General features: G+C 42.2%; 1 protein-coding gene across 1 annotated transcript in view; it reads right to left on the bottom strand.

The window, feature by feature from the left end:
- Positions 1 to 14,577, bottom strand: part of LOC135542333 (kinesin heavy chain-like) — a 143,177-nt gene that overhangs the window by 68,360 nt on the left and 60,240 nt on the right. Inside the window, exons 5-10 of the mRNA XM_064969219.1 lie at positions 13,026 to 13,074; positions 10,232 to 10,287; positions 6,052 to 6,139; positions 5,537 to 5,661; positions 4,237 to 4,341; positions 3,893 to 4,041 (exon numbers count right to left, since the gene is read on the bottom strand). Coding sequence (XP_064825291.1) covers positions 3,893 to 4,041; positions 4,237 to 4,341; positions 5,537 to 5,661; positions 6,052 to 6,139; positions 10,232 to 10,287; positions 13,026 to 13,074 — 572 coding nt within the window. The remainder of the gene's footprint in view (positions 1 to 3,892; positions 4,042 to 4,236; positions 4,342 to 5,536; positions 5,662 to 6,051; positions 6,140 to 10,231; positions 10,288 to 13,025; positions 13,075 to 14,577) is intronic.

Raw genomic sequence — 14,577 nt, 5'->3', positions numbered from 1 at the left:
CAAGATTTTCCCAACTCAGGAGCTCATGCTTTCTGAGGATGTAACAGTGATGATGGCTATTGGGCTTACTCTCAAGCACTGAGAGCCTGCTTGTAGACAGACTGAATGGGTTTTAATGTTGTACAGCAAGCTTGGGCCCAACTAGTCAAGCAGTACGTTAAAGTGGAGGAGTATCATAGATTTGAAGTACAGTTTTGCTACCTCTGTAGTCAAACAATTTAGTATAAATTGGAAATTAGCTCGGTTCAATTTGGTTATTTGAATTACCTTTTTCACCTGCTTTTTAAAAAAGTGGTTGGAATCCAAGGTACTTCAAATCAGATACCACCTGGAGCTTCGCCTCTGACACATAGACATCTGGCTCAGTAGCATCTGTTTGCCCTCTTTGTGAAGAACATGCAGACAGTTTTTTTCACATTGAGATGCAAACACGAGTCACTGAGCCACATTGTAACCTGGACCATTACAGTAGTGAGTTCTTGTGCAGCTTGTTGTTTGCTCTTTGCATGCACATATATCACTGTATCATCTGCATACATTTGAACTTCAGACCCAGTACAGACAGAAGGCTGATCATTAATGTACAGGCTGAACAGGAGGTGCTCCAGTATTGACCCTTGGGGCACGCCCACATCATAGCTAAGAGTGGGCGACAGCTCATTGCTCACTCTGACACACTAAGTTCTGCCTTCAAGGTATAATTTCATCCATCTCAAGGCATCTGGGGAAAAGTTGAACTTGGACAATTTTGTGATGAGAATCTCATGGTTAGCAGTATCAAAAGCCTTCCTTAGGTCCAGAAACACAGCCCCAACAACGCCCCCTTTGTCCATCTTGGACTTCATACAGAAAGCAGTTGGCCGTTTCTGTGGAGTGTTTCGCTCTGAAGCCAAACTGCATGGAGTGTAATGTGAAGGGGCTGTTGTTGAGGTGGGCAATCAGTTGTTCTCCTACACACTTTTCAAAAATCTTCGACACCACAAGTAGTATACTAATGGCCTGTAGTTACTCACGTCAGCAGAGTCACCTGATTTAAAGATGGCCGTTATTATGGCTGACCCCTGGAAACACACCCTGACCAATATATGTGTTGGTGACCTTAGTAATGGGGCCAATGAGTGACTCTATGTAGTTTTTAAGAAAGGTAGAGTCCAGCCCAAACACATCTTTGGCTTTAGAGTTATTTAGTGAGCTAATCACCTTGTTCACCTTTGACTGAGAAATCTCCCTTATTGATGAAGACAGGTTGAGCATCATTTACTAGCACTGAGCCCAATAAACCAGTGGAGGGGTTCTGTGTCAGTACATTGACAGAGTAAATAAAGTAGGAATTGAAGGCTATTGCAATTTCGACTCTATCCTGTGTTAGATTGTTATTCACCATGATTTCTAGTCTTTTTGTAGTGTTACTATGGTCTTTCCCTGTTAACTTTTTTAGATTCTCACAGATAAATTTAGAATTTCCCTTTGCTTCACCAATTATGTTAATAAAAAAGTTTGCCTTGGCCTGTCTGATTTCTTTCATCATCTTATTTCTAAACCTACATCTGTCATGCTCTAATTTGGATTTTGGGCCTTTTTTTTTAGCATAATCTCGTTCTTTCATCAATTTCCAGATTTCCCCATTTAGCCAAGGAAGTGTGCTCTTTTGGCCAGGTTTGGATTAGATTTTTTTTAGGAAACCATTTATTGTAGTCTGGATTGTGGATAGAAAAAACTGACTCCAGTTCCTTTCCTTAATTGCGTTTTCAAAATAATTGAATTCTTAGGTATTCTTAGTTGATCCGGCTTTCTAACAGTAGAGAGGTTAAACCTTAGACAGCTTTCTGGCTATAAAGTGTCAGATTATGATCAGATAGCCCAGTAACCACATTGAATGATTTAGTCACGCTCTCTGGTTTATTACTGAACACCAAATCAATCTGTGTTTTAGAGGAACAAGTCACCCTGGTTGGCCCTTTAACTAGCTGTGTAAGGTCAAAGGTATTAGTGATCCGTTTGAGGGTTTTCCTACAAGACTTGTCTTCATAATTAATGTTAAAATCTCCCATTAAGATGACCTCTTTCCCCTTTCCCAATAAGGGTAAAAGACATTTGGGGAGACAGTGTAACATTCAGGCCAATACATTCTAGTTCATTATCACATGACCAATAAATTTCTTTACATCAGATATGTTCTTTAATGTAAATCATCACACCCCCTCGTCTTCCTTCAATCCTGTCTCTCCTGAAAACATTGCAGCCAGGCACAATCAAAGCAGCATATGGAGAGTTTTTTTATGGAGCCATGTCTCTGAGAGGCAGAGGAAGTTGACAGGAGTTCACCTAGGGGTCATGATTGGGGCTGTACCAACTGATTGATGTATTGATTATGCTTATGTTGTATTAAAAGAATGGGATGGGTTATAAGACCACTCCCTCCTTACATTTATAGGGTCCTAGACTACAGATTAACAATATATATACATTATGAGGTTTTAATATTGTTCCACAGTTGTTTTCTAGTTCTCTCTCTCTGGCTCTTATAAAGAGACCCCTCTGAGAAATGTGTGACTGAGACAGAACTCTGCAGGGGAGTGTAGGAGATAAGACGAGTCAGACATTCCACTATAAATCAACTTGGACAATTACTGTTAAGCTTTTAGATAACACGAAAAGCCTTGTTCATATAGATGTGACTATATGGTTTTGGTCTCATGAGTACAAGGTAATGATGTAGGCAGTGACATCACTAAGGCTGGACTTCGGGTTTAATAAAAGCAACTTAAGACCTTTTCTATTTTGCAGAACTTACTCAGAAACATGTGTGCTATGTTCAACTTCTGTCTGTAATTGCATTAATAAAGGTTTTGAATGATTTAATTAAAGATATTGTCATAAGCCTAATTTCACCAATTTCACAAGGAACAAGGAAACGAACCCCAACAAAGTCAAGGTTGGAGTTTGTGAGAAGATGTTGAATTTGATCACTTTCTGGAATGACACTACGAATGTTCAAGTGCCCCCCTAGTAGTCCCTTGGGCTTAGCTCGTGGGCCCCAGATGACTCGAGAGTGATTTACACATAAAGTCACATTTTCTGTGTTTTCTGACGGCTGGGTTTAGGCCGTTCTGTTTAGTTTTGATTAAGGGCAGTTTGGTAGCGCAATTAACAATCCCTCCCGCTTGCACTGGATCTGGGGAACTAATTAAGGCAGCTTGCGTACCAGAAACAGAGTCGGGGATCGCATATAGCGACTTGGGTATGTTTGAAGAGTCAAATTCCATCCTGGAGCCGGGTGAGTCGAGAGAGACCACGGCGACGATCAGTGGACGAGGCCACCCACTGCTTTCCACTCCTGTGAGTATCGCTGGCTCGGTCATGTTAGGCCCAGGGTTGAGTTGCACATCCCCAGAGAGCAGGAGGGTAGTGAACAGGTAGTTTAACAGTTTCCGATAAATGTTGGACTTGTGTTTGTAATGCCTAAGCGGTTCAGTGGAATAGGGAGCGAGGTCGACTTGGCCATTATTCAGAACATTATTGGATGCTGTGTACTGTCCGTTCCCGTGGAACGGTGTACCAATGTGTTTGGTGTTGATATTCTCCAGCATTAGATTGATTTTGTCATCCCAGCAAGGATGCACTGAGATTATCAGTAGAGCAGCTACATAACTGACAATCATGGCAATGTACTGGAGATAAAACACATAATTGCGCTTTAAATCTTTGCATGAGCTACTTAGCTGGGGTCGACGAACACCTGATGTTTTAGATAAAATAACAGCATTCGTAGGAGAAGCGGCACCTGCCGCACCACTCTCCCTTCCGTCTGCCATTTTGTTTCATGCTTTACAGCAACGACCAAGGAATGTGCATGTGTGTGTCCGTGCATGCATCCGTGTGTGTGTTTTACCGTTGTCCAAACATGAGTGTGGACTTGGTCTCCTGGTCGTTGTAGCTGGATGGAGAGCAGCAGATGAACATGGTGGTCCTGCAGTTCCCCCCTAGAGAGTCCTGCAGGATACGGGTCATCTTACTGTCACGGTATGGCACATGGGTCTTCTACAGGGAGGGGGGGGGGTTAGAGTAGAATATACATGAATCGCTGAACCGGTCACTTTCTACATCATTGAGTCCACATTCCAGTTTCCTTTTATTTTTGAATATCTTTTTTTATTAATTACAAAATCCATTAATTTACATTTGATTTCACAACACCAAGATGAAGAGTCATGGATGTAATAGGACTAGACTTACGGTTCCCTCGGCCAGAGCAGAGATGACGTTTCCTAGAGAAGATAGAGACTTGTTGATGTTCTTAGCTTCATCCAGCACAGCTCCCTCTGCTCCTGTCTTACTGACCTGTGGAAGCACATTACAAAAAACATACAGTACAAAAGATTATGCACAGAAACGTCACACACATTTTGTACTGCGTGTAATAAAGATCGATCAATATATACTGTACAGTCAGGTCCATAATTATTGGCAACCGTGATAAAGATGGGCAAAAAGACAAAATAAATACAAAGTTACTAAATTGTATGCAAACATTATAAAAATTGTTTACTAATACAATTGTTCAGAGAAAGATATTTCGCTTAACAACTAAGAACAAAACAAATCTAGAAAATATAGGAGTAAAAATGATTGGCACCCCTGTTTCCAATATTCTTGACCTTAACAAGGGCCACATGACCAGTGGATGCAAAATAGCCCTATAACATCAAAGATGGTTCACAATATTTTAACATAACACCGTCTGGAGTTTTATAGATGGCATTGGCACTTGGATTGGAACCGGTGCTATGGTCAGATGACCTGAAAAAATAGAGCTCTTTGGCCACACCAGTGGTGGGTTTGGCATTGAAAAACAAGCATATGCAGAAAAGTACATGATACATGCACCTACGGTAAAATATGGTGGTGGATCTTTGATGTTATGGGGCGATTTTGCTTCCGCTCGTCCTCAGGCCCTTGCTAGTTCACCAATGACCTATTACTGGAGAGCTGAGAGCTGAGTGCCAATACAACGCTAATAAACACACTTGGGACTATATTAAGTGCTGTGTGCAGAATCTACTTTTTTCTGCTGTAGTCAGCAGCAAGAACACTGGTCCCAATGCACATAGGTATAAATTAAGTTGCTAACTGTGGCCAATACAGAGTAGAAAGAAACCCATTTTAACATGGCAGACCAGTTGTACTGATCTGTGACTGAGATGGATGGAAGGAAAAGATAACAGAACAGCCAGATGAAAGAGAGAGAGAACACGTCTCTTGGGATGCAATAAAGATGGTTCATTAGTTACCCTAGGTAACTAGACTAGGTCTTCACCTCACCTCCTCACCTTACCTTCTCAGCCAGGTATATAATTCAATCACTAAAGGCTAGTTTCTCCGACAAAGATTATGCCCAGTCCTGAACTAGACATGGAAATTCTTTATTAAAATAGGTTATTCTGTGGCCCTAAATGACTAGACGCATACTAAGTGTATTGGGATACAATAAAGATGCTTTGTTACCATTAACTACAGTAGGCTTTAACCTCCTCACCTTCTCACTCCCAGCCAGGTCCACCAGGTAGAGCTTCCCACACAGTTTTTGTTCTGTCTCCACGTGCTCCTGCTTGATGTTGATCAGGAAGATACTGTGACTCCTGGAGCTGTGCTCATTCATATCTGGAGAGGGGAGGAAAGGAGAGGTGATGTGATGTGAGGAGACGTGTTTGTGTGAGAGTGGAGGACACAGTATATATAAAAATAGAGAATGATAGAGAAAAAATATATATAAAAATATAAATGTATATAAATATAAAGATAGATATATAAAAAATATATAGCAAAACACTGTGATAAACACCCCAGACACTATATAAGATTCTACAGATGTGACTTTACACTTCACACTATAAATTGTACTTAAGTGGCAGACTGCCAGAGTGGTGGCGGGACTTAATGATGACAGCAACATGGCAGGGATGTAGCAAACACTATGTCAAAAAACCTGCCACATACAGACTCTACAGATAATTTTTAAAGTGTCAGTGTCAGAGTGTCATTGGGACTTACTGGTGACAGCAACATGGCGGTTGGCTTTTCCTTCATCAATAACATCCATCACCTCCTCTGGGCTGGAGACAAAGCGCTCAGTGCAGCCCTGAGATTCCACAAATAAACGTTAGAATTGTTCGAATTAATTCCTGTTCACAAGAACAGGAATGACCTGCTATAACAGGCCACCTGCTATAATGACTAACACCCTGTAGCACTAACATATGTAACCATGAAGTGCATTGAAATGGTAGTTAGGTCACATCAATGCCACCATCCCAGACACCCTAGACTCAGTCCAATTTGCATGCCTCCCCAACAGATCCATAGACGACGCAATCTTAATTGCACTCCAGACTGCCCTTACCCACCTAGGTAAGAGGAATACCAACAGTGCATTCAGAAAGTATACAGACCCCTTCCCTTGTTCCACATTTTGTTACGTTACATCCTTATTCTAAAATGGATTAAATAAAACAATTCCCTCATCAATCTATACACAATACCCCATAATGACAAACTGAAAACAGATTTTTAGAAATGCTAGCATATTTATGAAATTAAAAAAAGAACTTATTTACAGTTGAAGTCAGAAGTTTACATACACTTAGGTTGGAGTTATTAAAACTCGCTTTTCAACCACTCCCCAAATTTCTTGTTAACAAACTATAGTTTTGGCAGGTCAGTTAGGACATCTACTTTGTGCATGACACAAGTCATTTTTCCAACAACTGTTTACAAACAGATTATTTCACTTATAATTCACTGTATCACAATTCCAATAGGTCAGAAGTTTACATACACTAAGTTGACTGTGCCTTTAAACAGCATGGGAAAAATCCAAAATATTATGTCATGGCTTTAGAAGCTTCTGATAGGTTAATTGACATAATTTGAGTCAATTGGAGGTGTACCTGTGGATGTATTTCAAAGCCTAACTTCAAACTCAGTGCCTCTATACTTGACATCATGGGAAAATCAAAAGAAATCAGCCAAGACTTCAGAAAAAAAAATGTAGATGTCCACAAGCCTGTTTCATCCCTGGGAGCAATTTTCAAAAGCCTGAAGGTACCACGTTCATCTGTACAAACAATAGTACGCAAGTATAAACACCATGGGACCATGCAGCCGTCATACCATTCAGGAGGGAGATGCGTTCTGTCTCCTAGAGATGAACGTACTGATTGAGAAAAGTGCAAATCAATCCCAGAACAACAGCAAAGGACCTTGTGAAGATGCTGGAGGAAACAGGTACAAAAGTTCTATATCCACAGTAAAGCGAGTTATATATCGACATAACCTGGCCGCTCAGCAAGGAAGAAGCCACTGCTCCAAAACTGCCATAAAAAGCCAGACTACATTTTGCAACTGCACATGGGGACAAAGATTGTACTTTTTGGAGAAATTTCCTCTGGTCTGATGAAACAAAAATAGAATTGTTTGGCCATAATGACCATCGTTATGTTTGGAGGAAAAGGGGAGGCAAGACAAAGGACACCATCCCAACCGTTAACCACTTTTTACTAGGATTAAATGTAGGAATTGTGAAAAACAGAGTTTAAAAGGTTTTTGGTTAAGGTGTATGTAAACGTCCGACTTAAACTGTACATAAGTACTCAGACCCTTTGCTATAAGACTCGAAATTGAGCTCAGATGCATCCTGTTTCCATTGATCATCCTTGAGATGTTTCTACAACTTAATTGGAGTCCGCCTGTGGTATATTCAATTGATTGGACATGATTTGGAAAGGCACATGACAGGTTCCTCTGTGGAGATGGGAGAACCTTCCAGAAGGACAACCGTCTCTGCAGCACTGCACTAACCAGGCCTTTATGGTAGTGGCCTGCTTCGAGTTTGCCAAAAGGCACCTGAAGGACTCTCTGACCATGAGAAACAAGATTCTCTGGTCTGATGAAACCAAGATTGAACTCTTCGACCTGAATGCCAAGCATCACATCTGGTGGAAACCTGGCACCATCCCTACGGTGATGCATGGTGGTGGCAGCATCTTGCTGTGGGGATGTTTTTCAGTGGCAGGGACTGGGAGACTAGTCAGGATCAAGGGAAAGATGAACAGAGAAAAGTACAGAGAAATCCTTGATGAGCTCTCAAGACCTCTGGACTGGAGTGAATGTTCACCTTCCAACAGGACAACAACCCTAAGCACACAGCCAAGACAACGCAGGATTGATGTCTCTAAATGTCCTTGAGTGGCCCAGCCAGAGACCGGACTTGAACCCGATAAAACATATCTGGAGAGACCTGAAAATAGCTGTGCAGTGAAGCTTCCCATCCAACCTGACAGAGCTTGAGAGGATCTGCAGAGAAGAATGTGAAGAAACTCCCAAGTACAGGTGTGCCAAGCTTGTACCATCATACTCAAGAAGACACAAGGCTGTAATCGCTGCCAAAGGTGCTTCAACAAAGTACTGAGTAAATGCTCTGAATACTTAATTTTTTACAAATAAATGTACAAACATTACAAACATTTCTAAAAAACTGTTTTTGCTTTGTCATTATGGGGTATTGCATGTAGATTGAAGGTAGATTGATGAAGGACTTTAAAAAAATCTATATCTATCTATTTTAGAATAAGACTGGAACGTAACAAAACGTGGAAAAAGTAAAGTGGTCTGAACACTTTCCGAATGCACTGTATGCTGTGAGAATGCTGTTCATTGACTACAGCTCAGCATTCAACACCATAGTCCCCTCCAAGCTCGTCACCAAGCTTGGGACCCCGGGACTGAACACCTCTGTCTGCAACTGGATCTTGGAATTCCTGACTTGCCGACCCCAGGTATTGAGGGTTAGACGATATCACCTCCGCCATGCTGACCATCAACACAGGGGACCCACAGGGGTGTGTGCTTAGTCCCCTCCTATACTCCATGTTCACCCATGACTGTGTGGCCACGCACGACCATCATCAAGTTTGCTGACGACAAACTTGAAAGCCTAACGGGAAGAGGTCAACCTCCTCAACCTCTCCCATAATGTCAGTGGATGTCATAAGGTGAATTCACCAATTTGTAAGTCGCTCTGGATAAGAGCGTCTGCCAAATGACTTAAATGTAAATGTAATGTAAATGTCAGTAAAACCAAGGAGCTTTATTGTGGACTACAGGAAACAGGGGGGTGTAGTGGAGTGTCAAGTTCCTCAATGTCCAAATCCCTAAGGATGTAAAATGGTCCAAACACACAGACACACAGTCGTGAAGAAGGCGCAACAGCGGCTCCTCCCCTTCTGGAGGTTGAAAAGATTTGGTTGTACTGCTGCACCATTATACTGCTGCACCATTGAGAGCATCTTGACTGGCTGCATCACTGCTTGGTATGACAACTGCACCGCAGGTGGTAGTGCGGACAGCGCAGTACATCACTAGGGCCGAGCACCCTTCCACCCAGGACTTATAACAGGAGGTGTGAAAGGAATGCTCTGAGAATTGTTAAAGTCCCCAGCCACCCAAGCCATAGACTGTTCCCTCTGCTTCCGCACGGCAAGCGGTACCGGAGAAGCAAGTCTGACACCAAGAAGCACCTGAATAGCTTCTATCCCCCTTTTTTACACTGACTATGCACACTCACAGGACTCTACACACTCTCACATTCACAGTGACACACACACACACACACACACACACACACACACACACACACACACACACACACACACACACACACACACACACACACACACACACACACACACACACACACACACACACACACACACACACACACACACAGAGACTGTACGCACACACACAATCTTTGTATACTGCTACTCCGTTTATCATATTTCCTGATGCCTAGTCACCTTACCCCTATACATAACTACCCCTACCACTCCAGTATCCCTGCACATTATAAATATGGTATTGGCACTGTACAGTATTAGATTACTTACTTTCTCGTGTTCTTCTTCTTTATATTTCTCGTGTGTTTTTGCTCTATTTACTTTATTGTACTACGAATATTGATTATTGCATTGTTGGGAAAGAGCTTGCAAGAAAGGCATTTCACTGTACTTGTGCATTTGACAATAAAACTAGACATTTGAATTAGTTGGAATTGTTTCCTGACGTAATAATGTTATCATTATGCCGATGACACTTAATGTAGAGCCCATCACAGATGAGACCCACAATTTACAGATGACCAGTTAGTTAACATCCCATCAGCAGTCTGACTCACCTTCACATATGGAACCCTGTTCTTGTCCTCATGCACTGCCAGATTGGTTTTAGTCACTGAGAGAGATGGGTGCAGAAGAAGAGAGATGTCATTATTACCCTACAAGTACAATCACCAGAACTGGACAGGAACACCTGTTACAGTGCCTTGCGAAAGTATTCGGCCCCCTTGAACTTTGCGACCTTTTGCCACATTTCAGGCTTCAAACATAAAGATATAAAACTGTATTTTTTGTGAAGAGTCAACAACAAGTGGGACACAATCATGAAGTGGAACAACATTTATTGTATATTTCAAACTTTAACAAATCAAAAACTGAAAAATTGGGCGTGCAAAATTATTTATATCTTTATGTTTGAAGCCTGAAATGTGGCAAAAGGTCGCAAAGTTCAAGGGGGCCGAATACTTTCGCAAGGCACTGTACTTACAGCATTTTCACACATAGTTCTGAGCTATAGTTCGATTCAGAGTTTGATTATTTGTTACATTGTATTTTTTCTTCTTCTTTTGGTCCAGTGGATTTCACATTGCTAAATGTCAAACGAATGAATAGGTCAAAACAAAACGATGAATTCGTGGAAGTCATTTGTTTATTGGAGAAAAACTCTCACGTTAAATCCATCTATGAGAAGCATAAGCCTGAGAAGCTTGTGTCTCCCAAACGTCATTTTACTTTGGTCCAAGAACCTTGGCGTGATCCTGGACAACACCCTGTCGTTCTCAACTAACATCAAGGCGGTGGCCCGTTCCTGTAGGTTCATGCTCTACAACATCCGCAGAGTACGCCCCTGCCTCACACAGGAAGCGGCGCAGGTCCTAATCCAGGCACTTGTCATCTCCCGTCTGGATTACTGCAACTCGCTGTTGGCTGGGCTCCCTGCCTGTGCCATTAAACCCCTACAACTCATCCAGAATGCCGCAGCCCGTCTGGTGTTCAACCTTCCCAAGTTCTCTCACGTCACCCCGCTCCTCCGCTCTCTCCACTGGCTTCCAGTTGAAGCTCGCATCCGCTACAAGACCATGGTGCTTGCCTACGGAGCTGTGAGGGGAACGGCACCGCAGTACCTCCAGGCTCTGATCAGGCCCTACACCCAAACAAGGGCACTGCGTTCATCCACCTCTGGTCTGCTCGCCTCCCTACCACTGATGAAGTACAGTTCCCGCTCAGCCCAGTCAAAACTGTTCGCTGCTCTGGCCCCACAATGGTGGAACAAACTCCCTCACAACGCCAGGACAGCGGAGTCAATCACCACCTTCCGGAGACACCTGAAACCCCACCTCTTCAAGGAATACCTAGGATAGGATAAGTAATCCTTCTCACCCCCCCTTAATGATTTAGATGCACTATTGTAAAGTGGCTGTTCCACTGGATGTCAGAAGGTGAATTCACCAATTTGTAAGTCGCTCTGGATAAGAGCGTCTGCTAAATGACTTAAATGTAAATGTAAATGGTCTTCCAACAACATGCAAAGCCACTCTAACTGCGACTTGAATAGACTATATTCAGTAGCCTACATGCCCGGTGGAGCCCGTGTTCCCTAATCTGCAATGGATGCGCTCATAAATGTAATGCTACTCAGAGATATCAAGTTATGGTACTGTGTGCTCGCAGTCAAACAACCAATAATACTACGGTGAACCACACCACAGTACAAATGGAATCAACCGAGACCACCCCTTTTTGAGCGAACCACGTTGCGTTGTTGAGTGGGCCCCCGAGTGCTGATAGTGTTCACACCAGTCCAAACAAACCGAAGTAAGTGGGGAAAATGCGCCAGAGTCCAGAAAAACCGCACCAAATCAATTTGGTGTGAAAGCCCTCTAAGTTCAGAGACTTTACTTTCATATTTGCCCAAAGGCCCAAAACAGTCAAATCAAATCAAAACACATTTGGAGTGCATTTCAGAGACACTTTACAAAGACAGACACAACAGTTGCTTTATGTTTCAACTTTGTGTCTTTGATGGGAGATCATATTCAATCAGAACAGATTTACATCAAGGCTGTGTATACTCTAAGAGGTGTGTGTGTAATCTTTTTGTGTGACTGGAGTGTTTCTGAGCCTGTCAAATCTGTTGCTGCTCTGACTCGAGCCCTCCTCAGGACCTGACTTCCAATTTAATTTCAACTGGAAACAAGCGGTAAAAAAGACTAGGGCCATGTATGTACAGATAGTTACGTTATGTTTCAGGTTTGTGTGAGAGATCATATCCAATCAGATCAGATTTATGCCAAGGCTGTGGATACTCTCAGATGTGTTTGTATGTGTGTTGTTTTCTCTTTCCATCAGTGTTGTTTGTCTGCTTTCTCCCTTATTACCTCCTGTCCTTCCTTAGTGATCCACTGTTCTCTTGCTCCCTCTCCCCCTTCCTCTGCGCCCCCTCTCTCTCTCTCTCCAGAATGTAGATGGGAACTCTCATCTCATCACTGCCTTAGGCTGCTGTCATATTGTCTGCATCCCAATGTCACCCTATTCCCTTTATAGTACACTATATAGTCAATAGGGTTCCATTTTGTATTTTATTTATTGCCTTTAAATAAGCAGGTACGTCTTTGAGAATACATTAATTGCCTCTGGCTGGTGTGATTTACCAAGATAGACATCTACCATATACTTACAGGGAGTCTAGCCACAGCCCCTCTGGAACCTCACATATACTATCATAAGGGTATCATTTTACTGTTGCACATACAAACAAAATACTAAATTGAAGTGGAAATGACAAGTCACATTGAAAACTGCAGTGTGTGTGTGTGTGTGTGTGCATGATTTTAGTGCTGTGAATACACTTACCATCCAGAAGATCTCTGATTTTGTCCATGTATATTTCAAAATAGGACACCTGGGGAAGAGAGGAGAGAGCATATATTGAGAGAAATGAATCTTTGAGAGGACAGCGGACTAATTATACTAATATGTCAAATATGTTAAAGTGGTCTTCTTGGCTCACAGGCATTCTGATAGGTCTAGTCTCTTGTGAGCAGAGAGATTAGTTTCTGCGTGCCGGGTATGTCAGGTATTAGTTGTGAGATATTATAAGATAGTTTTTATTTAGGCAAATGTACAAATATGACAAGATACTAATGATTTATTAATATCTTGTGTCTATGCATTCCATAATTCCAGAGGCTATGCACACAGACATCATACACAGTTCATGGTGAGGTGATGCAGTAGACTGGTTTAGTCCAGATGTTTATGCTTTAAGTAGATATTGATGTTTGGGATGTTTTATTGCACATTGTGCACCATGCATATTCATCCACAGTAACTCCAGTGATTATAGAGCGCTATAGCTATGATGGATTCAGACACACAGTTTTCAGTCATGGTGAGATGGTGCAATAGCCTGGTCCAGTGATCTGCATGCTATGGCAGGACAATTATAGCCAGAATAGTTGTCTGAAGCACATCTTTACCAGACTACTGGTGTGGACACATTCACATTTACAGTGATTACAGAGGGTCATGGTGAATTCTGACATCACACTCTCATGTATGGTGAGCTGGTGTAGTAGCCTGGTACAGTGATATGTATGCTATGGCAGGACAGTAATATCCAGAATAGCCGCAATACTGGCCCAAACACAGTAACTCCAGTGATTATAGTGGGCTATAGCTATGGTTGATTCAGACAATACACAGTAGTTCTCAGTTATGGTAAGCTGGTGCAGTAGTCTGGTGCATATCTATGTTTATTGCTCGACAAAATAGCCAGAAGAGCGTAGAGACATAGTAGAGACACATTCACATTCACAGTGTCTACAGTAATTCCAGAGGGCTACTGTGGATTGAGGCATCACACTATCAATTATGGTGAGTTACATGGTGCCATATAGTGGAGGCTGCTGAGTGATTATAGTGGGCTATAGCTATGGTTGATTCAGACAATACACAGTAGTTCTCAGTTATGGTAAGCTGGTGCAGTTCTGGTGCATATCTATGTTTATTGCTCGACAAAATAGCCAGAAGAGCAGTAGAGACACATTCACATTCACAGTGTCTACAGTAATTCCAGAGGGCTACTGGAGGCATCACACTATCAATTATGGTGAGCCATATAGTGGAGGCTGCTGAGTGATTATAGTGGGCTATAGCTATGGTTGATTCAGACAATACACAGTAGTTCTCAGTTATGGTAAGCTGGTGCAGTAGTCTGGTGCATATCTATGTTTATTGCTCGACAAAATAGCCAGAAGAGCGTAGAGACATAGTAGAGACACATTCACATTCACAGTGTCTACAGTAATTCCAGAGGGCTACTGTGGATTGAGGCATCACACTATCAATTATGGTGAGTTACATGGTGCCATATAGTGGAGGCTGCTGAGTGATTATAGTGGGC

The sequence above is a fragment of the Oncorhynchus masou genome, chromosome 6 (assembly GCF_036934945.1).
Source record: "Oncorhynchus masou masou isolate Uvic2021 chromosome 6, UVic_Omas_1.1, whole genome shotgun sequence".
NCBI lineage: Eukaryota > Metazoa > Chordata > Actinopteri > Salmoniformes > Salmonidae > Oncorhynchus > Oncorhynchus masou.
This window is presented reverse-complemented; position numbering and strand designations above follow the sequence as displayed.